Source organism: Pistacia vera, unplaced genomic scaffold (genome assembly GCF_008641045.1).
Source record: "Pistacia vera cultivar Batoury unplaced genomic scaffold, PisVer_v2 Contig1446, whole genome shotgun sequence".
Lineage (NCBI taxonomy): Eukaryota > Viridiplantae > Streptophyta > Magnoliopsida > Sapindales > Anacardiaceae > Pistacia > Pistacia vera.
Genome location: NW_022195517.1, coordinates 1,173 through 28,857, shown reverse-complemented (window position 1 = coordinate 28,857; position 27,685 = coordinate 1,173). Strand labels below are relative to the sequence as shown.

The following is a 27,685-nucleotide window of genomic DNA, read 5'->3' as shown; positions in this document are numbered from 1 at the left end:
ATTGATTGGAGATTTGGAGTAGAGAGATTGAGAGGATGAGAGAATGAAAGATTGATTGGTGTGGAAAAAATGAAAGATTTTAGGGTTGTTTATAGTGTAGTTGCCCGGGGGGGGGGAATGAAAAAAAAAGTTATAATTTATATTATAACTTATAACCGTTGGCTGTGACCGTTGCCAGCCAACAGTTAAAAATAAAAAACATAACCAACAGTTATTTTAAAACTTTTTTTTAATAAATTTTGTCAAATTTCATTTTAGCCCTCGTATTTCATGTTTATTTAAAAAATGATAGGGGGTTTTAGGTAATTTAATAGGGGCTATATTGAAAAAATAAAAAATTTGGGCCCGGGCCCTCTTCCTTAGGCTTGGTCCCGTTTCGAGATCAGGCCTCCTAAGACCAGGTTTTAGGGCTGGGCTTTTGGGCACAGTCCCAAATGCCCACCTCTACTCGCATAGCAGAATTCCTTTCAGTCAAGTATATGTTCGCCTGAATGTGGGCAGTTTTTGCCTCTGCATCTGAAGCTGCAAGATCTTGTTTCAGTTCGGCATTTTCCTCCCTTATCTCGTGGAGTTTGCCAGCACAATAAATCTTTATCTTTTGTTGGGTCACATTCAGGGCGAGCAAAGATTGCTTGAAAAAGGAATAAAAAGTTAGTTTTTGAGAGAAAACTAAAAGGTCAACTTGTATGAAAGAAGTTCTCGAAGAGAACAAGTCATTTTACTTGACTTTGCATTTGAAGTGCGGTGGCCACCAGATCGGTAGGTTGAAAAGCCACGAACTTGTCAAAGGTCTTGGCAAGTTGGCATTCTAAAATGGTATAAACCATCAACCGTAAATGATCTGGTAGTTGCCCTAAAAGATCCAGCACGGGCAGGTCAAGCCTTGTTGAGGCATGACCCCCTTCGACCTGATGCTCGCCTGCACCCCCCTGAGCAGCCGTGGTCGCTCCCTTTTCCCTTTGTGAATTTCCGAGGGCAGTCATCGTCTTGGGAGCCTTCTTTGAGGTTGTCCTTGTAGAGAAGGCTTGGTAAGGCTAAAGCTTATCTGGCAATACCCCGAAGCCTTCTGATTCAGATTCAGTTTCTTCTTTGGTGGGTATTATCTTTCTCTTCTTAGACTTTTCATAGTCTTCTTCCTTGCCAGACGAGCAGCGGCGGACTGGGGAGCCTCCTCACGTTGCTCTGTGGTCTGGTGCCTTTTGGCACTAATTTGTATCCCCCTTGTAAGGATATCGCTAGAGGTCGCTCTAGCTAGTTCAGTTGGATTGATCTTGGGGAATGAGAATCCCCCAGGCTTTTTCATCGTTTTACAACCTTCAGTGGCATAGTTGCTGCATGGCATAAAGATGCATCAGCAAGCAAAATTTTCTTTTGTTAAAAAAGACTTAGAGTTCCTTTGTGTAAGAGATACTTATAAGCTAAACCTTCCAAAGACGCGTCAAAAGTGAAAAACCTGTACTTTCGTAAGTTGGTGCTAGTCACGAGCAGCCTTGCATCGTGACTCTGGTCGGGCAATCGACCAAATGCTTTGATTCGACTGCGATTAGCTAGCACCGCCAATTTGGTTGTTTTGTTTTCCGCAAGAAAGCAAAAGGTTTGTTAGCCTGGTATGCTAAAGAAAAGTTAAAAGATGAGCAATTTGGAAGTTAAATGGAAAACCTACTCGGTTCATTAAATTTACAAACTTCATCGTACTAAAAAAAATTGGTTTTGTAAGCCCCAACGTTGCTGGGGTAACCAAATATCCCTGCCTCGATCGTTGATCACTTGGAGAGGTAGTACGAGTCCTTGTCTTTACTCTTCTTTAAATAGTAGGCGCAGCGGAGCTCTTTTGTTGTTGGCTCATCGAAGTTGTGCTCGCCAAATGCTATATACATAGTGACCGCTATCATATATGCATTTGGCATTAGATGGAATGGCACGATCTGGAAATGGTCGAGAATCAACCTGATGTAGAGATGGAGGGGTATCCTCACCCCACATTTAAAGATCGCTCCCAAGATCGCGGCCATTCCCTCGAGAGGTTCTGAGCAGTGTGTGACCTATACCGATACACATTTACGTTGATCGCGTACTAGTCTATTGCTTTTTGGATTTCATCTTCGTGACTGTTGATCATATCACCTTTCCAGGACCCTCTGTGGTGCCTGGTGGTTGCGAGCTTCCCTTTTCGACTGTTCTTGCCTCAGGAGTATCCATTGCTCTTTGAGTCTATAAATGTGCGACATGTAAAGGTGACTCAGTCTCCGTGTACATTACCTCGTATGGCAACTCAGGAGAGTAAGAGAACCCTGGTTTCTCTTACATAGCCGCCAAAACCCTAAAAATTCTTAAGAAAGATTTCCTAAAGATTTGCACCTTAAGTTTTGACTCTTAATAGTGTTTCTTCTCAAACACTACCTGAGAATGTTCATCGTCTAAGCTTATTAGACGTCCATACTCACCATTACTATAAAAATTAAGTTTTTGATAGAAATGAAAAAGAGAAGAAGAGAAGAAATTTTCTTTACCTCTTCATTGCTAGGAATGGCTGCTCTGTCATAGCGTCAAGTGCGCATTAACCGAGAAGGGGATAAACTAATCTTTTGAGGGCAAAAACATTGTTTTTTCTCTCTAAAAGTTTGAGTTATGTGAAAAACTTATAATGGGGTTTGCGTTTTATAGGGTGGAAGGCGACATTTGGTTTCTTTTATAAGCGATGTTTAGGTGGGAACACGTTTCCAGCCATTGATTGTGACAATGTGTCATTAATCCATGCGAAGAGTAACCTTCACGCTTCATGGAGATCAACCGACATCTTTCTTTATTGAAATCGCCAAGCATCGGCGTGATTATCTCCTCCACATTAAATGCGCCTTCATTCGCATTTAATGTTTCAAAAGGAAATGTCGTTTCAGAATAGCTAGCATTTAATGCTCATGGCTAACATTCATTACACAGAGACACGTCTGTCAGATAAAGTTTATTTTATTGATCAAAACAGCTGTTAAGCGCAACGAATAACATCTGAGGAGATCGTTCGAATAAGACAGCTTCTCCACGTGTCAAATTCGAACGAGGTGATCCTCAGCTTTCGACAGCAAAATATTCCAAGTATTTTCAAGTTGTGAATGGCAGGTAGAGTTCGAAATACATTTTTATAACACTAAGCATGATTTGACATAGGTCGTTGAACCTTTTGGAACGATCACTTCAGGTCGCTTATGTAACTCTCAAAAAACCATGTCATGATCTACACTCAGTCTGCCAGTCAAGGCAGACTATCAGCCTCACGTTGTTTGTAACAATGTGGTTAATCTCAACTGTTAGTCTAAGCAAATGCTTCTCGGAACAAGTCAGGTCATGGCATGATCATGAAGTTCTCAAGATTCAATCTTTGAACCTTAAGAACTAGGGAGCTTCTGTTATGCCTAAAAAATCAGGGTTGACGTTAGCCATCAGCAAGCACCAATCATAGTTCAAGAAGACTTTGCATTGTCCAGGAGCTGCCACATCGCTCCATGAAATGAAGAATATGACTGTCATAGTGTCATCAACTTGGAAGATTCAGGTTTTGTCTATGAGTGATAGAGGGCCGCACACTTGTCCATGCCCTAGGTAATTTGAGGATATTTCTTAAGTTATCAGCCGATAGAAGACAAGGAAGGACTTGCACAATACTTATCCACTTGCAGATTTGTAATCATTATCTTGCATTTCTCTACTATAAATAGAGGACTCCCCCTCTCATTTTCGGGATTCTGATCTTAAAACCTCATTCTGATTGTAATCTTTATTTTCGGAGCAAAGACAACCTATGAGAAAGAGACTAACTTGATATTCTCTCTGAATATTAAGTTATTATACCTTTGCTCATTGTTCTCTGAATATTTAGTCTTTGCATTCGATTATCCTAATCATTAACGTGTAATTTCTAAGAACAGCTTAGCACTTTGCACGTGTGAGTCGTTGGTGTCAAAATCAAACATCAACAGTCATAAAATTATGCAAAAACTATGGGTGCATTTGGTATAATATTTTTACCCATATTCTCAATCGGATTTTACAAATAGCGTTTGGTTTAATATTTACACAATGCAATCCTGAAAATAAAATCCTGACAGTTTTTTTACCATTAAAGACAGTTTGCAGTCCTGCTTTTATTTCACAGTCTCACTTTTCTTCATTGCTTCAGTGCTTTACCATTTCACTTTCTAAGTTTGCATTACCAGCTTTAGTGCTTCACCATTGTCACTTTCTCACTTTGCATTACCACCTTCAGTGCTTCACCACCGTCACTTTTTCACTTTGTATTACCACCTTCAATGCTTCACCACTGTCACAAAACATCTTTCTTCTCCAACATAATCTTCCACCTGCAAATACAAAACAAAGCACATTAGCCAAAGGACCAGCCACCTGAATCAGAAAACCACCCCATAGCACCACCCTATCAATCTACCAACATCATCACAACAGAACTGCATGGCCACCACCCATCACCATCTTCCACCATCATCGCAAACCCACCACGAATACCCATCGATGTCGCAGATCTGTCATCGTTAAGCCACAAACTTGCAATCGTCACAACCCCAACGCAACCACCGACGGACAACTCAGAGCTGTCACTGTCAAGCCACAAAACCTCCGATTGTCACAACCCACCGCAACCACCGATGGACGAGTTAGATCTATCACCGTAAAGCCACAAACCCTTCGATCGTCACAACCCCACTGCAACCACCCACAGACGACTCAGATCTGTCACCGTGAAGCCACAAACCCTCTGATCGTCACAACCCCACCGCAACCACCCACAAATGACTCAGATTTGTCACCGTTAAGCCACAAACCCGTGAAACTATCACCGAAAATATCTAACTTCTGTGAGGGGAACACCGTGAACGGGAAAGGACTGTTTTGGATTTTTTTTTTTTTGCAGGTTTGTAAATGTGTTGTTTGTATGATGTGCGCATGAATTTGTTTGGTGCTGGAGTTTGCAAATGAGTTTAATCTGTTGATTTTTTTTTTTTTTTTTGTTTTGCAGGTTTATAAATCTGTTGTACCCGTGAATTTATTCAAAGAAAGGAAAGAGACCCGTTGGCTTTTGTGAATCCAGTTAGCTTCCGTGACGTGTTTCTTTTCAAGACACCCAACACAATTATCCTAATTTTTATTTTAATTTTGCCATTGTGTTAGTACTTTTTTTTCCTTTTAATTTAGACTACAATAATACGTTTTATAATTGGTGAAGTCAAAGTGATTTTTGCACATGAGAAACTTAGATCTGGTGGATTTGTTTGTGGAGTTTAACGGTTAGAGCATGTGCCATGTTGTTTATCGTGTTTAACACGTGTCAAAAAATTGTGCAACTTCATATGTTCTGTATGTAACATGCTGTATGTAATGGATAAATTTTGGGAGTAAAAAATTATTGGATTATTAGAAATATTTTTTTCGGATTTCACTAATTGATATATTTGTTCTGTAGATTCGACATCGTTCTTTAATCATAACAACAAATTACGCTCATATGCACAGATGTCAATATAATTTGTCCCGACGTCACATGATTGATTACTACTTGCAGCAGAGGTGAAAGTTTCGACGTTTTTCCAAACTTGGAGTTCGTCATACACCCTGTTGGTCGACATTGTCTATATCTTCCCCTGCATTGACGTCTTCAAGCAGTGTCGGATCGAACGAGGTATAAGTTTATCTGTGTTTACTTGATTACGTTAACATGTGAGTATTATATTTTGTAATGTGATTGGTGATTCATATGGTGTCCCAATGTTGGTTTTCATTCTCACTGTATTGTCCTTAGATGAGTGATTCTGTGGCCTGGTCTGTTGAGATGATCCACAAATTTCTGGTCCTGTTGTCTGAGCGGGCAAAAACTTTGCACGGTACTTCAATAAAAATAGCAGATTACCAAGAAATGTTGGACGATTTATCATCAGTGACTGGCAGGAGACTCAATGTCACACAACTAACCTCTAAGTTCTTTCGCCTGCAAAGAGTATATCAAGCATGACAGAAATTGCTTCAACACACAGGGTTCGGGGGGGATCATGAGTCACAAAGTTCAACGTGTCCCGTAAAGGTTTGGCAAGAATATGTCAAGGTAAGTTTTCATCTTTTTTAGCTAATATTAATCAACGACACTGTAATTGTATGCATTTTTTTTTTCGGACTACCAAATATTAATATATTATTCTTTTAACTTACCAGCAAAACCCACTGGCGCAACAATTCTACCACAAGGGACTTCCTCACAAGGAGCTTTATGAAATCATATTTAAGAAGCAAACTGCCACTGGGAGATATGCATACACATCTACATCTCAACCGGTGGAGACCTCTACTTATTCCAATCAGGGTGCAGTTCTCATGGATGATAGTTACTTTGAACCTAATCCAGATTGGACGACAGGGGAAAAGGGGCCAAACACATCTGGCCATGGAAGAGCGAGAAATAGGAGGAACAGAAGTGGCCCGAGACAATCACTTAGGGATGTCATTGGTAGATTGACGGACGAGCTTATGGAAAAGCGGACTATGGGATCGAGGGTTAGCAATCGCAGTGCAGATGAGAGGGACGAAGAGAACACCAGTGGTCCATCTGATCTGTTTTCCATGAGCAATTGTATTGACATCATGACAGCCATGCAAGTATCCACAGAGTTTTACTTGCCGGTTGTCAAATACTTATATCAAAATCCATGGTGGCGGGAGATATTTGTGAAACTCCCGCCCGAGGAAAAGGCTAATTGGATTTATAACAACTTTCGCAATTTGTAGATGACACTATATGTCCTAAGTGTTTGCCAACACTTTTGTATGCGTTAGTGGGCACTTGTCATTAGAATTAGAATTTATAACGCTACTGTATGAACTTATTAATTGTGCTACTGTTTTATGTGATATTACATGTTTCAACCCCGTTTTGGATTGTCATTAGAATTAAATATTGACTGTTATATTTTGCTAAGTAGTAAAACAACTGTTAATTGTTGATCAATGTTTTGCAAATGTGCAGGTTTAAATGGCATCATCTAGCCGTACAGGAAGAAGACGACATTCTATAGATGACAAAGAAGAAATACTGACAGATATAGCCATTGCACTCTGCGGTGTTACCGCGTTAGAAACAACTGGGCGTCAACTACGACATGCATCCGTATTAACTGGTCATGAGTACATGTTGGAAGTACTCAATGGTCATGCTGATAGGATCTATGACAAGTGCCGCATGGACAAAGATTGTTTTACATACTTATGTGAAATTTTGTCCCAGCAAGGCAAATTGCGACCAACCAGGAAGACAAGTTTGGAATAACAAGTTATGATATTTCTAACAATCGTTGGTAAAAACGAGACAATCAGAATGATGATGGAGGATTTCCAACATTCGGGTGAGACGATCTCTAGACATGTTGGCGCAGTTTGCGAGGCTATATGTGAGTTGAAGACAGAGTTTATCAGACCACCTGACTTCAATGATGTTCCATGGGAAATATCAGCCAACCGAAAATATTACCCTTTCTTTAAGGTACTAGTTCATTATGTTTTCTATTAGTGGATAGTTAAGTTCATTGTGTTATTAATTTTGATAGTCGGTTAATATGAGTAAAATTCAATTTTGATGATAGGACTGTATTGGAGCCATTGATGGCACATATGTATACGCTTCGGTTTCACATGAATTTGCCGATAGGTACCAGAATCACAAAGGAACGTTGTCACAGAATGTAATGGCTGTATGCGACTTTAGGATGATGTTCACTTATGTCGTTACTGGATGGAAAGGATCTGCGCATGATTCAAGAGTTTTAAATTCAATTCTTGATGATCCTAATTCTGGATTCCCACATCCTCCACCAGGTATAAGTATTTTCTTGACGTATTATAGCGTATTTGCTCCACTGTTGAGGCCTTGTAATTCAAATAAAATGTCTGATTTTATTACAGGAAAATACTATTTGGTTGATGTGGGTTATCCAAATAGAGATGGGTTCCTCGCCCCTCATAGGCGAATTGCTTACCATATTTCTGATCACTGCCGTAACCGAAGGGGGCCACAAGAGTTGTTTAACTACAGACATGCTTCACTCCGTAATGTTGTCGAGAAAACCTTTGGTGTTTTGAAAAGACGGTTCCGTATTCTGAATGGAATGAACAATTACCCATTGGACAAACAAGGGAAGATCGTTATGGCATGTTGTGTACTTCATAATTTTATCAGAATGTATAATATGGAGGACCCTATCTTCGAACAGACCAATAATAGTACGCGTAATGAGCAAGTATATTGTGATCGTCAAAACGGGGCAGAAGATGGCCGAAATGGAGAAGGATCGAGTCAACTGCAGCAAGGTATTATAGACAACATGACGACTGTACGAGATAACATAACGAATGCACTGTGGACAACACAGTGGACCATGTCGTAGTTGTTAATGGAGTATACGTGTAAGAACGATTGTAATGATTGATAATTAGTATTTTTGTCATATATGTATTAATGTGATGTTTTTAAAAAGTTGGATTAATACTTGAAATTAATATGGGATTTTATTTTTTAATATTTACTGGTTACAAAATTACCAATAAAATGTTTAATATTATTAAAATGTAAATTGATAAATTTTAAGGTTATAATAATACATTATTTTAACAAAATGCACCAAAATATTATATTAATAAATCATTTATAAAAAAAATGTATCAATCAAATATTTAATACAAATATCAAGATTAAAATACTCTACCAAACACATATTCTTCTAATCATATTCTCGTAATAATAAACTTACCTTACTAGTTTTATCCAGATTCTGGATCCTATTCTCCAAATAATGTTTGGCACGTTATTCCAAGAATATTATCCTATTTTTTTAATTACTTTTAGACCCCATAAGGTTATTAATTTCATCAAATACACCCTAAAAAAAAAGTTTAAAAATTATCAAAAACACCCCCGCAACCCATACTCGCCAGATTCCGGCAACCACCGTCGGTGGTAGCCGAAATCTATACAACGGCCAACCTGCCGACCATAAATGGCCGAAGTTCACCGATCTAGCCTTTTCCGGGCCAGATCCACCACGGATTTGGCCGAAAATGCCAGATCTGGCCGTGAACGACCGGCCAAAGAAATGCCATCGTTGACCGAAAACGACGGCCATATCTTTGCCGTCGCTGACGGCCAAAGATGGCCGTCGTTTTGGCCTTTTTCCGGCCGTCGACGGCCACGGCAGCCGTAGATCTGGCCTTTTCCGGCCAGATCTGTGGTGGATCTGGCCGTAAGGCCATAACGACTCGTTTACGACACAGATCCGACCGGTCGTGTTCGTAACTCGATTTTCCAGCCAGATTCTGGCGGTGGTGGCCAGAATCTGCACTGCAGGTGGTGGGGTATTTTTGTCAATTTACATGTTGGGGGTATTTAGAAATTAGCAAACTTAGGGGTTTTTTCTATAAATTTTTAATTTTACCTCGTAATACTCCCATTCAATTATCCAGTACTATCCCCAAAATCCTACCCAAATAATAAACCAAACGCATACTCATTATTTAATATTTTCTTAAAATCATTCCAAATAATAAATCAATCACATTCTATATTATTTTAATAGAAATTTTTACAAAGAGTGAGGGAAAGAGATTATTAAATTGAGAGTTGCGACTTGCCACACAAATATCTAATAGTTAATGAGTAATTTGCCCCCAAACGCTTCGTTTAAAAGAAAGATTTCAGTAGCTAGCAGAAAGACAAATGCCATGCCATTGAAGGATCGAGTGATCGACCTCCGTAAACAATCACAAACATTAGCGACATGATTTAGCAATAAAATTCTGCATTCCTGAGTTATGTTCTGATAAATTTTTATTCAAATCGGCTGACTCTGATTTTTCCTTAAGATCTCATCCATGAATTATACAACACTAGATATCTGATTGATCTGTAGGAACCTATAAACCGTACATGGCAGGTGCAGTCTCGGCACTGTTTCTTCTAACATCAAGGACGGGTTCTCGTGTGGCGCGACTACCGTGGAGATTTCTCCGCTATTCAAGCCGAGCGCTTCTTCACCAAGCTCATCGAAAGGAGTTATCTCATTTCTTTATTTTTTTATTATTTTTTTTTAATTTTTATGCCAATTGGTTGGACTCACTTTGTGGCAATTCAAGTTAATTTAGCTTGATTTAGATAAATATATTTAAAATCTGGTTTGTTTACCTGGATCTGCTGTTTTTAAGCCTAGAAGCTGAAAGTGTAGTGATTGTTTGTTGTTTTTGGTTATTTGTTGTGATTTAGGGAGATGCGCAATCACAAGATCCGGTTGTGTATGATAATGGAGTCTCGTACTTGTTTATACAGCATTCCAATGTTCTTTGACTGCGTCGAGGCAGAACTGCAATGCTGCCAGCCTTCTTTTCTTTCTACACACGTGTAGTCGATGTAAGCGTTGCTCTCATTTGCTGTCATCATCACATTTGTTTTGTTTTAGTCAATTAAAGTGCCTGATTATGGTCCATCCATTTACTCAGGTTTTTAAGCATTATTTTGAAGATTTAGAAGAGGAATCACTTAGAGATAACTTTGTGGTGGTGGTGCGTTGATCTTTTAATCTTCCTTTTTTCTTATAATATTAGTTTACTCCAGCATTGACAAATTTAGATGGTAAAGTTGTTCTTGTGCTTTGTCAGTATGAGTTGCTTGATGAAATGAGGACTTTGGCTATCCTCATTACTGAAGCACCATCTTAAGTGAATTTATCAACTGACGCATATAGAATGGAAGTTACACAGAGCCTCCGATGGCTGTCACAAATCAGTACTTGGCGGAGTGAGGGGTACTATACAAGAAGAATGAAGTGGGTGGCTTTTGCTTTTCTTCTTCTTATTAGTTGCTTATAGATAACCTGCCGCAGAATTATGAGATTTCTATTGTTTCTGGTTTTCTTGGATTTCGTGGAGAGTGTTAATATACTTGTCAACAGCAATGACAAATATTAGATCTGATGTTGTTGGGGCGCTGAAGATGAGAACTTATCGAGGTGTGTTTTCCACTGAAATTTGGAACATATAATCTGTGGTTTTGGTTTCTGTTGTTCTTGCTATTTTTTCTCTTAAATGTTTACTCCTTGCAAAAAAAAAACTGTGTTACACACCTACAAATGATGTATTAGTGTTCATGATTGTCACATAATGTTTTAGTTTTCATCCTTAATCCTATCATACCACAAAATTTTTTATATTAAAAAGTGTCATATGCATTACTGGTCCAACTCATAGTTCTCTCACCAAGTTTTTTCCTTAGATCTACACGCTTGCCAAGTCGTCATAAAACGTAATTATTTCAAGTTTAAATATTTGAGTTTGTTTGATATTGCAAATCCCATGTTGTTGTCCAACTCTGAGTTTTCAATGCTGTGATAAGTCAGTAAAGTGGCTGTTTGACACTGAATCAAATTGGACAATCGTGTAATATATCTTAAAACACTATACTTTGTGTTACAATGTAAAGAAATTATGCAGATTGAAGTGGAAGGATTTATGTTTGATGTGATCGTAGTTATTGACACCTTCCAATTGATTATGCTAACTTGGCCTAGATAGTAATCTAGGTGAATTTTATTTTTTATGGGTTCAAATAAAATTAGAACACTGGAGGGAAAGGAAAAAGGAATCTCAATTCAACTTGGCAGATTGCTTTCTTTACATCCGTTTTTGCCTATGATAGAGCTTTGTATGCATGTCCACTTTATCCTATAGAATGCTTGGAAAGTTCAACCGTTACACTTATTTTAGAAACACTTCCGCGTCCAGTTTTCTTTGTTTGAGCTTGCTACTCATTTTTATCTGTTAGCCGCAGCTGGAGACTAAAGCACTGAATTTTCTTTTCCAGTGGTATGCCGAGTGTAAGCTGGGCCTAAATGCACAATATTGTTGGAGGCACAAGTCGAACACAAAGGGAAGGCTATTGATTTAGATGACATTAAATTTCACCAGTATGAACTTGAAACTAGCCTACTTTAATCTGATGTTGGCAATACAACTGTTTGGTAAGCATTGGTTGTGAATCCCGATTTTTAATGATCTAATAATTTGCCTCTCCCCTTTTTGTCTAGGTTCGTGCGCTGGCTCGTTTGAAATGATAGGACCATCTCCTTCATACCACCTGATATCTTTTGATCTCATTGACATATCGCTCAATACTCGGTTCCCCTGTGTTTAGAATTTATTTATTTATTTATTTTTGCCCCTTCCTAATGCATATTAACTGCATTTGATAATTTTCTTGTTTTGAACGGTGAAGCCTCTGATTTGGGTGGAAGCTCAGTTGAGAGCATTCTAGAAGTCGTGTGAGATCCTGGTAAGCTAGAAGTCAGTTCAAGGAGCGGAGGTACTTTGGTTATGCATTGTTTCTCTGGTCGTCAGCTTTTATGCTTCAAGTTCTGAACAGGCGTGTGTTTTAATTTCTTAAATACTGATGAAAAAAATCATTGATAACACAGTACTGCAACAAATGTTGAGATGAGTTGCCTGTGCGCTGATCTGTCCATTCCAATTATTCGACTCAATGGATCTGCATCGTAAGCCACTGAAACTGATGCATTGTCTGGATAAATAAATCTTTCCTGGTGGCAGGTATAGCTAAGCTGAATTTTAAATGTTTAGCCCTAACATTTGAAAAACTTTTATGTAATTCTTATATGATTTCCCCTCAGTCGTGGTTTTGATACTGTTGAACATCAAGAATTACTTAGGAATACATGTTGAGGCTGGTTCACTCTTCCAGCGTAACTATGAAGAAGCAACCTGAAAGTAAAGCTCCTATACGTGGAATTGAATCCATATTTTACTGTTGTCAGGAATTCAGGTACGCCTTCAAAAAAAGCCAGCTTGCTGTTTTTATCTCTTGGTCGATTTTCTGATTACTCCTTTGGGTGAATGCCCATTAGTTTCAGCTCACTACCTATTTACGTTCTCTCCCTCAAGAATATAGTATTTCTCAGTCAATGTGAGAAAATAAATTGGATTTGTGATCACTTGTTGATATCGATGCTGTTAAGTTTTAAAAGAATAACAGTGCTGTAACTAAATGGAAGTCTTTGCAACATCAGTACCTTTAACATATATCCACATAGCACTATTTTTTCTTTGTTCTTTTTATGCATAACATACTGTGTCCTCTTACTTCCAAATAAACTGGTTGATTGAAGTTGTTTGTCCCAAAATTGGTCCTCAGTAATGACCTGTGCTCCACCAGACATTGAAGGCCTCCTCTCTAAGTCTTAACAGTTGTATCGCTTAAGTTAGAGCTTTCTAGTCGATCAGATTGTTGTAAATGATATTAAGTGGTTGGTCAACTCAACTCTCTGTGATTTAATGAATGTATGAAGCATCTTGAAGAACACAATAACAGGGTTGAGACTATGTGAACTTTTTAACATAATTTTGAATTTTGTAGGTTCGATACCTGAAGATTATTGAGAAAAGTGGTTACCAGGCTCTCCCTTGGGTAATACATACCAATGGCTGTTGAGTATGAACTGAGGCTTATCTGAAGGGCGCAATATATGTTGAACTTTCCCTTCACCCAGTTGGTTTGATCATTGATTACCCGAAGAAAACTGATGCATGCATGAGGAGCACATAAGAACTCGTTTGCCCAGGACATCATTAAATATTCTTTCATTAAATGGGTTTCGGTAAGAATTGGTTTGTACATTCATATGTTTCTTTTAATTTTCAAATTATAATTAATAACTGCAAGTCAGATTTGTGCCTTTGAGTCTCCCGCCAGCTTTTGCCTACCGTCCGTCGCACCATCCCGTTCTATCCTAGAATTTTAGTGGATGGGCTTTCTCTTTGGATATACCTTTTCTTTTCTATGGGGAAAATCTCCGATTTACTGGAAGAAAAAGAAAGAGTAATACTACACTTACATAACTCTTTTATACAATTTTCATTATATCATAATGTAGCATATGTTATAATCACACAAATTTTTAATTATTTTGAATTTTTAATATTATAATAAAATTTATGTGATGGTAGTATATGTCACATCATGTGTTTACAAAATGGTATAAAAAAATTATGTAAGTGTAGCATTACTTGAGAAAGAAATTATCATTGATTTCTGAAAATCTAGTTTTGAGACGTTAAAAATGTGTAGAGTGATGGGAAAATTGATGAATGATATACATAAAATACTTAAATGAGTTGCAATTAAAACATCTTTCTCCTTCTAAAAGTGTTTCTTTATCTTTGTTTTCTTCATCGGTACTTTTTTCTCTCCAATTTTTTTTAAGAGTAATATTACCTTTACACCATCTTTTATACTATTTTCATTACATCATGATATAGTATATATCACATCTACACAAAATTTTAATTATTTTAAATTTTTAAAATAATTATTAATAATAATAGTCATGGTGTAATAAAAATGGTATAAAGGGCGGTGTAAATGTAATAATACTCATTTTTTTTTTTTAATTGTTTTCTTTTTCGATTTGACACATGGCTGGTGGGTTTGTTTTTTCTGCTATTTTCCCCACCTTGGGATATAATTTAAGTTGGAAACGTAAGTTGTTAAAAAAATAAAAATTTATAGATAAGACATAAGTTCCAAAGTCCGTCTAGTCAGATATAATTAGGCTTGGTCCAGTTGACGGAACACCTAAGGAAAATGCCTACTATTTGGCAAATGGTCATTATCTTTTAAATCGGAAAAGAAATCATGTATTTTCTTATGAACAAAAGAAGTTATCGAGCAAGCATTTTAACTCGTGCGATTCTTTATTTGGAGCATCGACCTGAATTTTGATCTATATTTAGGCCAGCAAATCTGGTGGCTTCTATAGCAAAAAGATGGAGAATCAATCTAACTGGTCCCTAACTATCTGCAACTCCAATTGCGTTCTAAAGCAACATTGTAGAATATAGAAAGATCATCATAACAAGACACTCTAGAAGTCCCATGGTACAATTCTAGAATTTCCATTCAATAAACCAAAAAAATTCAAAGTCCATTTGTGTGCTATGAAGAAAATTGCCCACCCCCTTACACACGTAAGAAAAGAAAGAGACGTTGTTAAAGACAAGATTCTCCAAGGGGACTTTGGTGCCCCACTTTCACTGAAGAAGCGAATGAGGTTTTGCCACGTAAGAAAGTGTGTGTTGATTTTACCCATTTATATCTTACGTGGCGTTAAATTGGTGGTCCTCCTGGGGGCAAAACGTGGTTCGCAGTCAATCCATGTAATGAGAATCAATTCCTTCCTATTTTATTGGCGGTGTGTGAGATCATGACTTAAGTAGGACCCACATCCACCGAATTACAGGAATCAATTAGCTGCGGGCTGCGGCTTCACCGTATAAATTTTTTATTCTGTTAGGTCTTGATTTCTTGTACTATGAGAATCATATCAGCCACTTAATCTTAGATTCCTCATCGGACGGTCATGGAGCAACATGGGCCTGGCAGCTCCTGGAAGAACCGTTTCTGAACTTGTCTATTAAACCACCTGTAAATTCTAATATAGGGAATGATAGTGTACGGGATAAGTAACGTTATCACCTTGTGCAGCTCTTGGATCATAGATTATTAAAAAAAAAAACACTTTTAAAAAGAAAGATAACGAAGTTTGTGCTTGTGACATGTGACGTCAAAAGGGAGCCTTTGTTACTGTGTGAATGATAAAAGTCAATGTATATACATGTTACGGAATTAAAGTGGATAAAAAACTCAATTACTCATTACTTATTTTTAAGTAACCCAATTTCTATTATGTACTAAGATAAATAATTAAAAAATATTTATCAAATAAATATAGGGTTAACGATTTTTTCCACTCAAATAATGGCTTAATGATAAATTTTTCACTCATAAACTTTTAAAATATCATTTTATTATCTAAATTTATATTTCGATGGCGAATAAAGAGCAAACTTGATCTAGACTATTGTAGTTTTTGAAAAGAGAAGTCTGATAAGTCTTTTGAAGATGAAATATTAGATTTTGATAGTTGTGGTTTATCAGAATTGAACTTGGGAGAGACGATTGTACAAATCTTAATCGTTTGATTGTTGACGATTGGCGAGGTTGATGAGAGTAAAGTTTGAAGGGTTTTAATAAGTGATGATCAGGAAAGAGAATAGTGGTGGTGTGAAATCGAATTAGTTGCCGGAATAAAAAACGAAACATAAATTTGGATAATAAAATTGTATTTTAAAAGTTTGTAGGTGAAAAAATATCATTAAATCATTATTTGAGTGAAAAAAATCTCTTACTCATACATATATTAATTAAATTAAATTGATGTAATTTTTTTAATATTTTAAATTGTTTGGTACGAAAGACATTTTCTTAAAAAAAAAAAAAAGTGATGATAATCATAAAAGTTAAGGTTTCTTTAATCAGTTGAGTCGGCAAAATTATATTGTGTATGAATTAGTATCATGAGCCGACATGGTTCAAATGTTCAGGTATATATGATACACATTACACGCAACGCAACACAATCATGATGATTGCACCACAAACAAAATGATGCATCTTGATCCGGTCACCGTCCCCTCCAAAAATGAATCAAATGATTGACATGACATGTGTGACCTCACACGCATTTTTGAAAATCCCACAAAACAACAGCCGACCCCGACCTTCAACCTGTTCCAACTTGTTGGTTGCGTGTCAGATAATGAGGCTGAGACACTCCTCCTCATCCTCAATACAAGTGGCCAACTGGATTATGCCACGTTCAAACTAAATTCCATGGCCTTCATGCATATCCAATATAAGGTAAAAATTGCAATTAGAGATGACTAATTGCTTTTTGGGGTTTGAAAAAGGATCTATAGTAGTGGCAGTGGGAAATGGAAGTGACGGAAGGAAGCAATGGCATGATTTCTCATCACAGGATAAGGAGATGAGGTGGATATGCTCAGCACCTTTTGAAACTTACGCTATTTTAACATTTTCAGTCGAAATTGGTATATACGTGGACCCATTCCCAATTCTTCGGCATTTTTTGTATATTGATGACTTCATCCATGAAAACGACAACGAATTACTGTAAGTAATTAGTGGATTTTGATCTTAAATTTTTGTTTTTAACCCAATTAATTCTTGGGATCTAGAACACTTTTGGATTAAGACTCTAGACAACACTTTAAATAACGCCTAAGAGTGATTTAAATCCTTATCATCGACCACAAATTAATGGTTTGTATATCTTAAATTTTCCTTGGACGATTTCAATAAACAACAAAACTATTTCCTATAATTAGCGGCGTCATTACTATGTATTGTTAAAATGTATAATATAATGGTAAACTGGTTATATGCTAGTATTTTATTTAATATAAACAAATTGACGTAGGGACATTTATGTTATTATTTATAAGGGATTTTTGTATTTATTATTCTTGAGGGGCGTTATGGTTATAAACCCAATCAATTAATTGATATATGCGGCACTAAGTTATCCTATGTAAAGCAGACTGACGAAATCTTCATAAGACCCGAAAACAATATTAATTTGATTTTAGTTCCATTTTGATTTTAGATCTTTGTTATCTTGGAGTCACATTTTGAATACTAAAACGTTGGGCCATAAAGAGCATTGAATATGATTGTAAACTGCTATAGTCTGACCGACTCAATATTGGACGTGATATTATGTTAGATAGTGATTCTGGTATTAATATAATAATATTTGCTATTTTTCCCATTAGTGATTGTTCATAGATGAGCATGTATTGTTGAGATTAAGTGCCTAACCCAAACAATGTTAAAGGTTTTATTATTAAATAAATTGTTTTTTCTCAGTGGTATGGAGTGAAGTCATGCTGTAATAGCGGCGTTGGGATGTAAATACATCAATACGTCATTCAAAAAGTCTTTGAACAATATTTGGATATTTTGATAATGACGATTAATATATACAAAATATTGATGAACTAATTATTTTAGATGTTGATGGTTCGATTAAAAACTTTTAGTGTATATTCAAAGGTCATAGTTTGAGTTCTTCCTCGGTTAACTAAATAGGCGTTAGCCCTAGAGCTTTTATCCAACCAATAATTTTAGGATTCTAAGAGATTATTGAGATACATAAGTGGACTTAGACACTTCCATTCCTAAAAAAAATAAAAATAAATAAAAAGTAATATAGATGATAATGAAATTATTACCCTGAGAACAAAACATCTATATAATATATATATCTATATATATATTATATACTATAGTATATTAAAATCTCGCGTCGCGAGTATTTTGAATTGTTCTTAATACAAGGTATATTTGAAGGGGTCCGTTTCTGTAACTTAAAACCAATACTGAGTATGTGTGAAATTGTATTGAATATCCCCAACACCAAATCTGAAGAAAACTGGATATTATTTTACTTGTAAAACACAAAAACTGTAATCACACCCGCAGGACCACAAAATATCCAGAAATTTCAAAGTAGAAAAAGTCATTTCAAACTTTAGCGTGCAGGGCATCCCATCGTAAGGGATGCAGGGCCCCGAGCATCTGAGTCTTCCTCTACAAACAAAGTGGGTGTGGATCCCATGCCTCAATGTGACCGCGCCTGGACCATTTCTTTCCGGTTACACTTTCAACTAATTTGGGTAGATTTAGTCAAATTTTCAAGACCTGTTACTGACCAGAGTTTTTCTTTGTTTATATAATATTTGGATGAATTTGATTGGGTGTATTTTAGCAGCCACACTTGAGAAAAATTCATTGGTTATCTCGTAATAACTTAACATCAGAGAGTGACTCCAATATAACAACTTCCCATTTACAATTCCTTGTAAATTAAAATTACGTGGAACTCATGGGGATGTGGCGTGTACCAGAATTATTAGATCAATTTCCTACCAAATAAATTTTAAAAAAGAATGGACGCTGAGATATTATGCTGATTTGTAAAGATACAAAGACTAGAAATTTTTCACATTACTTTGAAAAACATATGCTTTGATTGACCCAACATTTTTTTCCTCTTTTCAACCTAAAATTTGGACGCCTGTCCTGTCCTTTTTGTTAAATAAATAATAAAAAATTAAAAATTAAACGTCAGTGAATAATTACGTAATTTACCCACGGGAGGGAATCCCCTTCATGTAAGCCAAATAAACTCTATAAAAAACATATCAAGAGTTCAAAACCTAGGCTTGAAGACGCCACTCCCCAGCCATCTTCTAAGCTTCCCCTTTTCCAATTCCCCTCTTTCCTTCTTCAAACACAATAATACTAAACACCATGGTCGGATCTTCACTTGACACCCTCAAACCCTCCACCACCATCAAGTTCCTCTGTAGTTACGGCGGCAAGATTCTCCCCCGTTATCCTGATGGTAAACTCCGTTATCTCGGTGGCGAAACCCGCGTCCTTGCCGTTGACCGCTCCATCTCTTTTACTGGTTAGTTCTATATATATATATTTTTTTTGTAATTTTAATTCTCGACATTTTTGCGTTGATTGTTTGCTTTGTTTGTGTTGCATAAGTTTAAAGAGAGTGGTGTACATATATACGTAGTTTGATATAGGGTTAAATTATGGTGTGTGGTTTACAGAGTTGTTGTTGAAGCTTGGAGAGTTGTGTGGAACATCAGTGAGTCTTCGCTGTCAATTGCCGACGGAAGATTTAGACGCTCTGGTTTCGATCACCTCTGATGAGGATCTGGCCAATCTCGTTGAGGAATATGATCGAGTAGCATCACCTCCAGCTTCTTTAAAGATCAGAGCCTTTCTTTCACTGCCAAAATCATCCAAAAAAATCTCATCCTCACCTCCATCATCATCTTCTTCGTCGCCAAAATCATCTACTTACACAGCTTCAACTTCTACCACCAGGTTTACCGTTAACGATAACTGCCTCCGTCATATCCCAGCTCCAGTAGCCTTTCCTCTCCACTATGAAAAATCTGCCGCAAAGAGTACCACTCCTCATCATGCTTATAATTGTGCTCATGGAAACCCTAGCCAGATCTACCTCATTCATAACGGGAACTACTGGCAATAATACTCGGAACTGAGACCAGAAATATGAAGGACATTTTAATTTTTTTTTTTTCAAAAAAGAAAATAGGCAAAGTTGAAAAATATATAATATACAATATATTATATATGTAATGGCATGGGACTGTAAATCTTTAAGGATTGGTTTCTTTTGATGCGTGGCCATTAATGAATTTTCAGTCCAATTTCGTTTTGGATCCAAATTTATGTGATGGTGAGTTTTGTTTCATATATATTTTATTTATTTTGGGATGTATGTTCATTAGTTTGCTCCATTATTGATCAACAGCTTCCATGATCATTCATTTCATTCCACCGTTTAGGATTCCTTCAGGACAGTTCTTGTTCTTGTTCATTGTTGTCCGTTGTGTCAGATTGTGGTTTTATTTATGTGCCACGTTGTATTCCTTATCTCTTTGATTCCACTGTGGCGTAACACATATGAATATATATGTATGTCTTGTCCGTCATCGTTTTGATGCATTTGCGTCGCCTGTTCACCCATTACAATTCTGCGTCCGTCACGCTTTGTCAATGTCCCATATGCCTTTTATCATTTCCATATTTTATCTTTTTAAATTTTTTTTTTTTTCTTTTGATTAACTTATCGTTTAGTACTGTGATTTACATTTTGCAGGCTATGAAGTGAAACTGATTATGGAGGAGCAAGCTTGAGGCTGATGGCCAAAGAATTTCAAGGACTTGGTTTGAAATAAGTCCTTGAAATTCGGGACAGGTAAGTAATTCCTTTTTATATTTCCTCTTCTTTACTCTGTTAGCTTCTCATTATTAGCAAGCAATCCAAAATCTTTTCTTTAATCTATAAATTAATATTTCAAGATCTATATTTATATGTTTGATTGACATCTTCTTTTTGCAATGGGGCATCAATAAATGGTATGAGGTGTATAGGACTTTATTCATCTGACCAATTGCCTCGAGAAATAATGTAATGGGTAAGACTATGCTCATTTGAAGTTAAATATTGATGAGGAATTATTAATGCATAAATGATGATATTTGGTGATGATATTTTATTAAAGCTATGGGGCCATGGCTAAGTGGTTTTCATTTTGACCAGATTGTAGTGATCGAAATGGGCAAGGCAGTGGTAGCTAATTTGGGTTCAAATCTACACAAATAAATCCAAAAAACACAACAGTTGGAGATAGAGAGTGAGGGACCATGCATGTATTTGGGACGGTTTCCTTGATCTCAATATCATTACCAGCTACATCCCATTAATTGAATGTTGAACAAACATGGACTTGAACCTGAACCATAAAGGCGCCCTCCCATGGCCCATGACAGCTGGAGTATGAAGGTTCTGCACTCTATAACAATAAAATAATCCTATAAAAAACACAAAGGAAGTAGAAGCCATTATATAAGTATGATTTTAAAAATAAAAAGTAAAGGATCTCCACTCAAGTAGCATTCAAAATGAGAGGATGAAGATTCCCTTGGAGAGATATAAGTTAATAATATATATATATAGAATAGAAGCCGAAGCCAAAGCCAAAGCCAAACAAGATGATTATTGTTATTTTGTGAAATAAAGAGAAAGTGGTTTAAGGTTGTCCTACCCCACCACCATGTGCCATTTTCTTCATTTCTGTCTTTATAATAAAGAAAAGGATTTAAAGTACGAATATGCCACCCAACCCATTAGAGCATCTGAATTTAAATTAATATCATGGATCCCACGAAGCACCCCGTCCCCGTGTGACATCCGCGTCTGTAACTGGCCTAAAATTGATGGATGCAAATAACAGAATGGGCATTATGGGCAAGCCCACAATTCAGCTGATAGCGATGAAGATTTTATATGGGCTGCTGGGACTCCTTTGAAGAGGACACCTGAAAGTATCACCAACTAGTTAAGAATGTTCATTAAGCCCAGATTTCTGATGAGGTTTATTTCTTTTGCCCATATAAGAGATAATTAAGTTTCAAGCGTTACAGTGATGTTTGATAATTTTAGAGAGGTATTTAATGCTTTTTGAAAATCAGAGGCATATGAAAGTTAACTATTTTTTAGGGTGAATGAAATTAACCCTAAAGAGAATAATAAGAAAATTAAATATTTGATGAAGAGTTGTGGAGTTAGGGAATATTATGTAAAGGAATTATGGTAGATGGATAAGAGTGGTGATATAAGGCTTGAAATACATGGTTGATTCTTGAGCATTATCAGATGGGTATTTTAGATACATATTGTGTTTGCCCTGCCATATAAGCAATCTGTTTGTGGAGCAGTTTCACAGAGAGTAGATATTCTGAATTTGTTCAGAAGTGAGTGAGCTATTAAACTAAACCAACAAATTTGGAGATAGGGAATAAATGAGATGGAGTGGTGATTGATGTGAAATTATGCCTTTAATGGACCTACCAAGCACCAATTGGTTAATTAGTGCAATAATGTTATCTCAATGATGATTTTATATTTATTTGCCAATGGGAATGGATTATTAAACAGATAAGATTAGGATGCGGGAATACTTACAAAATTTGTCTACAAGAAACATATAAGATTTTTTAAATGCCATATTTTTGGAGTTTGCTTTAAGTTTTGACGCAGACAACATTAAGCAGATTTTTGTCGATATTAATTGTGATATATTTAGGATAATTTAGATAGAGGGCAAGCCCACCCGACATTCCTTTCTATGATTCGTTCCAAGATTCACATGGAAGATTGCGAAGCCTTCTACAGTGAGAGTTGAGATACCAACTGGAATCAAAGGGTCCGCTAACAATCAATCTTTGAAAAGCGGTGTCAATTGATGGCAGAAAACTTGAATTAAAACCATTAAATCTGTAAACTAAGCACAGACATGTCTAGCAATTGCTGTCTGCTCAACTCAAAAACATTTCATGTGCTTCAATAGTTCTATTTATTAAAGTAAGTTCAACAAGACATACTTGAGGTTGAGGCAGACGCAGACGCAGAAGCAGACATTAAAATCTCCTTTAAACCTGAATTCAGAAATACAGACTAGTCTAGAGAAATCAAATTCATCTTGTTACTGTAAATTAGACATTACTATTTTGGGCCAGCTTTCTAATGGACAAAAAACTGGAATAAGGGAATTTTGTTATATTCAGGGTTCAGTTTGATCTTAAAACTCGTGAGAGACTAGGGAGAGAAATTCTCATTTACTACCCCTTAGTTTTCTGAAACTTGCCAAGCTTATTCACAAAATATGCTTCAATCATCATTTTCCTTGGTAAAAAATTGAACCAACGGACTATGGATGTTTTACCTTTTTGTCCCTATATTAAGCATTGAACTGGCATTGACTATCGACATCATATTACCTTTAGGGGCGTTTGATTCAAGAATGTTAGATTACTGGGAATGTTGGATTACTGGAAAGACAGATTACCTTGGAAGATTACTGAGAATCTTTAGGAAAATGTGTTTGGTTAGTTGGTGGGTATGTTATATTAATATGTTTGGTTATGGGGAATAAATTGGTGGGTATGTTATTAAAATTACTAAATTGTCCCCGTTTTAAATATTAATATAATATTATTTTTATTATTAATTTTTGAATAATTCTTTTAACCCCCAATGTTTCAGATTTAGCTAAAACACCCCCGCTTATATAAAACTTTAATTTATAACGAAATCACCCCCACCTCCTGCCGCCACCGCGAACCACCGCCAGATGTCTCTGAAAGTCCGCTTGAGTACCTCACCCTGACCAAGAGGCTCCGCTATGGCCGTTTCTGGCCATATTGATGGCCAAAAACGGCCATATCAGGCCAGATCTGGCCATATTGATGGCAAAAAATGGCCATATCAGGCCAGATCTGGCCGTTAACAGCCAGTTCTATCGATAATCTGGCCATTTTCGGCCTGATATGGCCGTTTTCGGCCATCAATATGGTCGAAAACGGCTATATCGAAGCCTCCCACGGAATTTCGTTCCTTTTCAGGGACTCCGATGATTTTTCGGCGACGGTCCGTGGTGGTTGGCCGCTGCCAGCGGTGGTGGCTGGGTGAGTGGTGGTCTGTAAATTATTTTAAATATAAGGGTATTATTGTCCAAAATTTTAATTAACAAGGGTAAAATTGAAATAGAATATTAATGTAAATTTGTTTTAAAGTAGAGGTATTATTGTCCAAAATTTTTATTAATAAGGGATAAAATTGTAACAAAAAAAGATAACCTTGGTAAACTCATAATACCTAAGAAAATGAAGGTAATCAGATTACCTTTCATATTACTAATAGTAACCACTATTGGTATTTAAAGATTACCAGTATCTTATATTACTTGACAACCAAATATGGTAATCAAGTAATATAAGATGACATAACCCTAGTAATCCTACTTAACCCCCAACCAAACGCCCCTTTAATGCTTTTTATACCCTTATTTTTATATATTAGTTAAACAATTTTAAAAATAGTCATATAAAATTACAAAAATACTTTACTAAAGCATGCTAAAGCTTTTAATATCTTAAGGCATGTTTGACATTTCGCATTTTCTTTTAAATTTTTTTTTTTATTTTTTTACCTGTTCTCTCTTTTTCCTCTTTCCAGTATCTTTCTTTATCTTGATAAGTTGATGACAAAACCTGAAAATGGTGGCAAAGATTTATTGAGCCGTAAAAGTAGAAAAAATTTATCCCATGTGGTCCAAATGAAAGTCTCTTAGTGCCAAAGTTAAGGTGGCAACCCACTTGTTTGTGAAAAGTGGTAATGTTTGTGAAAAGTGGTAAGGTGCGTTTGATTAAAGAAATATTATTTTATTAGAAATGTTATATTAATAAAAAATAAATTACTTTGAAGATTATTAAAAATATTTAAGAAAATGTATTTAGTTGATTAGAAATAATTGGTAGGTATTTTATATAAATTACTAAATTATCCTCATTTTAAAATATTAATATAATATTATTTTTATTATTATTTTTTGAATAATTTTTTTAACCCTCTATATTTTAGATTTAGCTAAAACACCCTAACAATAAAAAAAGTTTAAAACTTAACAAAAACATCCCAGCCACCTTCCCAGGATTGCCGGCCATCGGTAATCACCGTTGGTTGCCACTGGCAATCGCCTAAACAGCACACGGCCGGCCAACCATGGATCTGTGATCTATGGTAAAAAATTGTCAGATCTAGTCGTGAAACGGCCATAGATTTGGTTGTTTTCGGCCATAGATCTGCCAGAAACAGCCTTATCGGCGCACAATCGGCCGAATTGAGCCGACCGACCATGCATTGTTCTGGTGACTGTCGACGGTGGTTAGTAGCCGACAATCCTCTTGGGTGGCTAGGGGTGGCTATGATCTTGGGTAATTTGGTTGAAGTACAAGGGTAATTCTATCTTAAATATTTTGAGTATAAGGCTAAAATTGTCTATAAATTTATTGTAAATTGTTTAGATAACAAGGACATTATTGTCCTAAAATTTTATTAATAAAGGGTAAAATTGTAACAAAAATAAGATTACCAAGTAATCTTAAAATACTTAAGAAAATGGAGGTAATCATATTACCTCATATATAATCAACAGTAATTACTATTAGTTTTAGAAGATTACTGGAATCTTATATTATTTGATAACCAAACGTGATAATCAAGTAATATAAGATGACATTGCCTCGGTAATGGAAGATTACTCCCAACCAAACACACACTAAGTGAAAAACAGTTAACTGCGACAAGGCAACACACCAACCCCAACCCCCTTCGTCCACTCAGCTTACACTTGTTTCTATGGGTGTTCAAAAAAATGTAGAAACTGAATCGAACCGGTTTTCTAGTTATCCAAAAAATCGGTTTGGCTTCGGTTCAAGAAATACAAAAATTGATTTTCTAGTTCGGTAACTAGTTTACGAGAATATGGGAATTGGTTAATCGAAACCGGTTTTATAAATCGGTTTATTATAAAAATATAAAATTAAAAAAAAAAAAACCTAAATTGCCTTTTCATTCTCTCTTCTAATCCATGAATCTTCGTTCTCCACATTAGAGGCAAGCAGCTTTTAGTTCTTCGTCGTTCTTTGTTCTCACCTCCGGTAGTAGCTTCGTCATTATTCATTCTCACTTCCGACAGTAGCTTCGTTGTTCCTTCTCTGTTCCTTCTTCGTTCTCACCTTCGGTAGCAGCTTCATCTACCTCCTTTTCCGTCTGTCCAACCATTCACCAGGTTCATCACTCTTCTTCTTCAGCTTAGTCCCCCATTTTTTTCAGCTTCATCCCTCTCCAAATTCGTCACAATCGATTAGGTAAGTTTTGGAGTTGTGTCGCTTGCTTCAAATATGTTACTCTGTATTCCTTAGTATTCTTTTTTCACTCCTAAGTACCCAAGAAACTTTGTCCTGATAGCTTTGTAGGATCAGTTTAGGTAATTATTGCCAGGACAAAATCTCCTCCAGATAATCTTGACAATAAGTGGTTTTCTAATCGAACAAAATTGCTTGGAAGTGAGACCTAAGTAGTCTTCCACTTGTTACTGATCGGCCATTTACAGTATGTAACCTGGAAATTGAAGATTTCTTCTGATATTGCTCCCTCAAAGATAAACTTAACAAGTGGAAGCAATTAACTTGTTATTGGCTAGAAAGAATGACAAAAGTAATATTTATTTCAGTTTAAATGAAGAGTGAATAAAGTGTTTTAATTAGAAGAGTTTATAATTCAATAAGTATGTTGACTCATTCTGGGAACAATAACAGCATTTGAGATTAAATAATACGTATATCAAAATTAAGGTACCTTTTCCAACTAATCCTGACCGACGTTGCTTAAAGTTTAGTTAATAAATGATATTCAGATTAGTTCAATCCTTTGACAGATAGCAGATAATTCATTAAAAATTAAAACTTTCTTGGCCAAATGGTCTTCATTTGCATTTGTTTTTGCCCTGTACAAGAATAACTTAAATCGATAAGAGTAATGGGTGTTACTTCACCTCTTGAAAAAAGTTAAATAAAAACCCTTTTGTAGTTATCATGGATAGCTCACATGGCCTTATCCAAATATGCATCAAAATCAAAAGCAAACTTGAATAACAAAACTCTTTATCAGAGAGAGAAAAAAAAAAAAAAAAACTGAAGGCAGAACTTGGACTCCATCAGGGGCAAGATTCAGACTGTTAAATTTTCACCCTATTTCAAGGAATGTGGACAAAAGAGATCGGCCTCATACATTTAGTGCCTATCCCTTTTGAGTAACATGATGGCAAATTTAGAAAATTATGGTTTCATTGATTAATCTAATCTATTATCTTGGTTTCCATTTGTTGTATGGATAAAAAAGAAAGAGAAATATTTTACAATATAAGCTTTTGTTTACTTGGACCAACAGGATTTTAGATTTGAGATGATAATTTTCATTGTGTTTATTTATTTATTTATTTTTGTGGTATAGATAAGTCATTCATATATTCTTCGTGTTGAAGTTGCAGATGTCCAATTCCATGTCGTTGACCATTCTAATACTGATGATGAGAGTCTTGAGACACCGACTAGTGAGACTCCAACTTTAACCCCAATCCTAGCCCCACCCCTAGCCCCAAAGTCTTCTATGGATCTATGACCACGATCACCACGAGTCCCCAAACGTGTGAGTTCTAATACTCGAAAGAATTCTTCTGATATGTGGGATCACTTTACTAT

At 36.2% G+C, this 27,685-nt stretch overlaps 1 protein-coding gene and 1 pseudogene across 1 annotated transcript; both read left to right on the top strand.

Moving 5' to 3' along the window:
• Positions 1-9,973: 9,973 nt before the first annotated feature.
• LOC116123769 lies at positions 9,974-13,562 on the top strand (annotated as a pseudogene).
• A 5,608-nt stretch (positions 13,563-19,170) lies between these two features.
• On the top strand, positions 19,171-21,195 carry LOC116123768. Its single transcript, XM_031409501.1, has 4 exons — positions 19,171-19,442; positions 19,597-20,255; positions 20,679-20,997; positions 21,123-21,195. Exons 1-2 carry the CDS (start codon positions 19,283-19,285, stop codon positions 20,043-20,045), a joined length of 609 nt encoding a protein of 202 aa, XP_031265361.1. The 5' UTR covers positions 19,171-19,282; the 3' UTR covers positions 20,046-20,255; positions 20,679-20,997; positions 21,123-21,195.
• Positions 21,196-27,685: the final 6,490 nt, after the last annotated feature.

Bases quoted from the DNA above. Each gene is read 5' to 3' on its own strand.
- LOC116123768 (XM_031409501.1), top strand. From the start codon at position 19,283: ATGGTCGGATCTTCACTTGACACCCTCAAACCCTCCACCACCATCAAG. The intron at 19,443-19,596 runs GTTAGTTCTATA...TGTGGTTTACAG, and splicing joins CCGCTCCATCTCTTTTACTG to AGTTGTTGTTGAAGCTTGGA.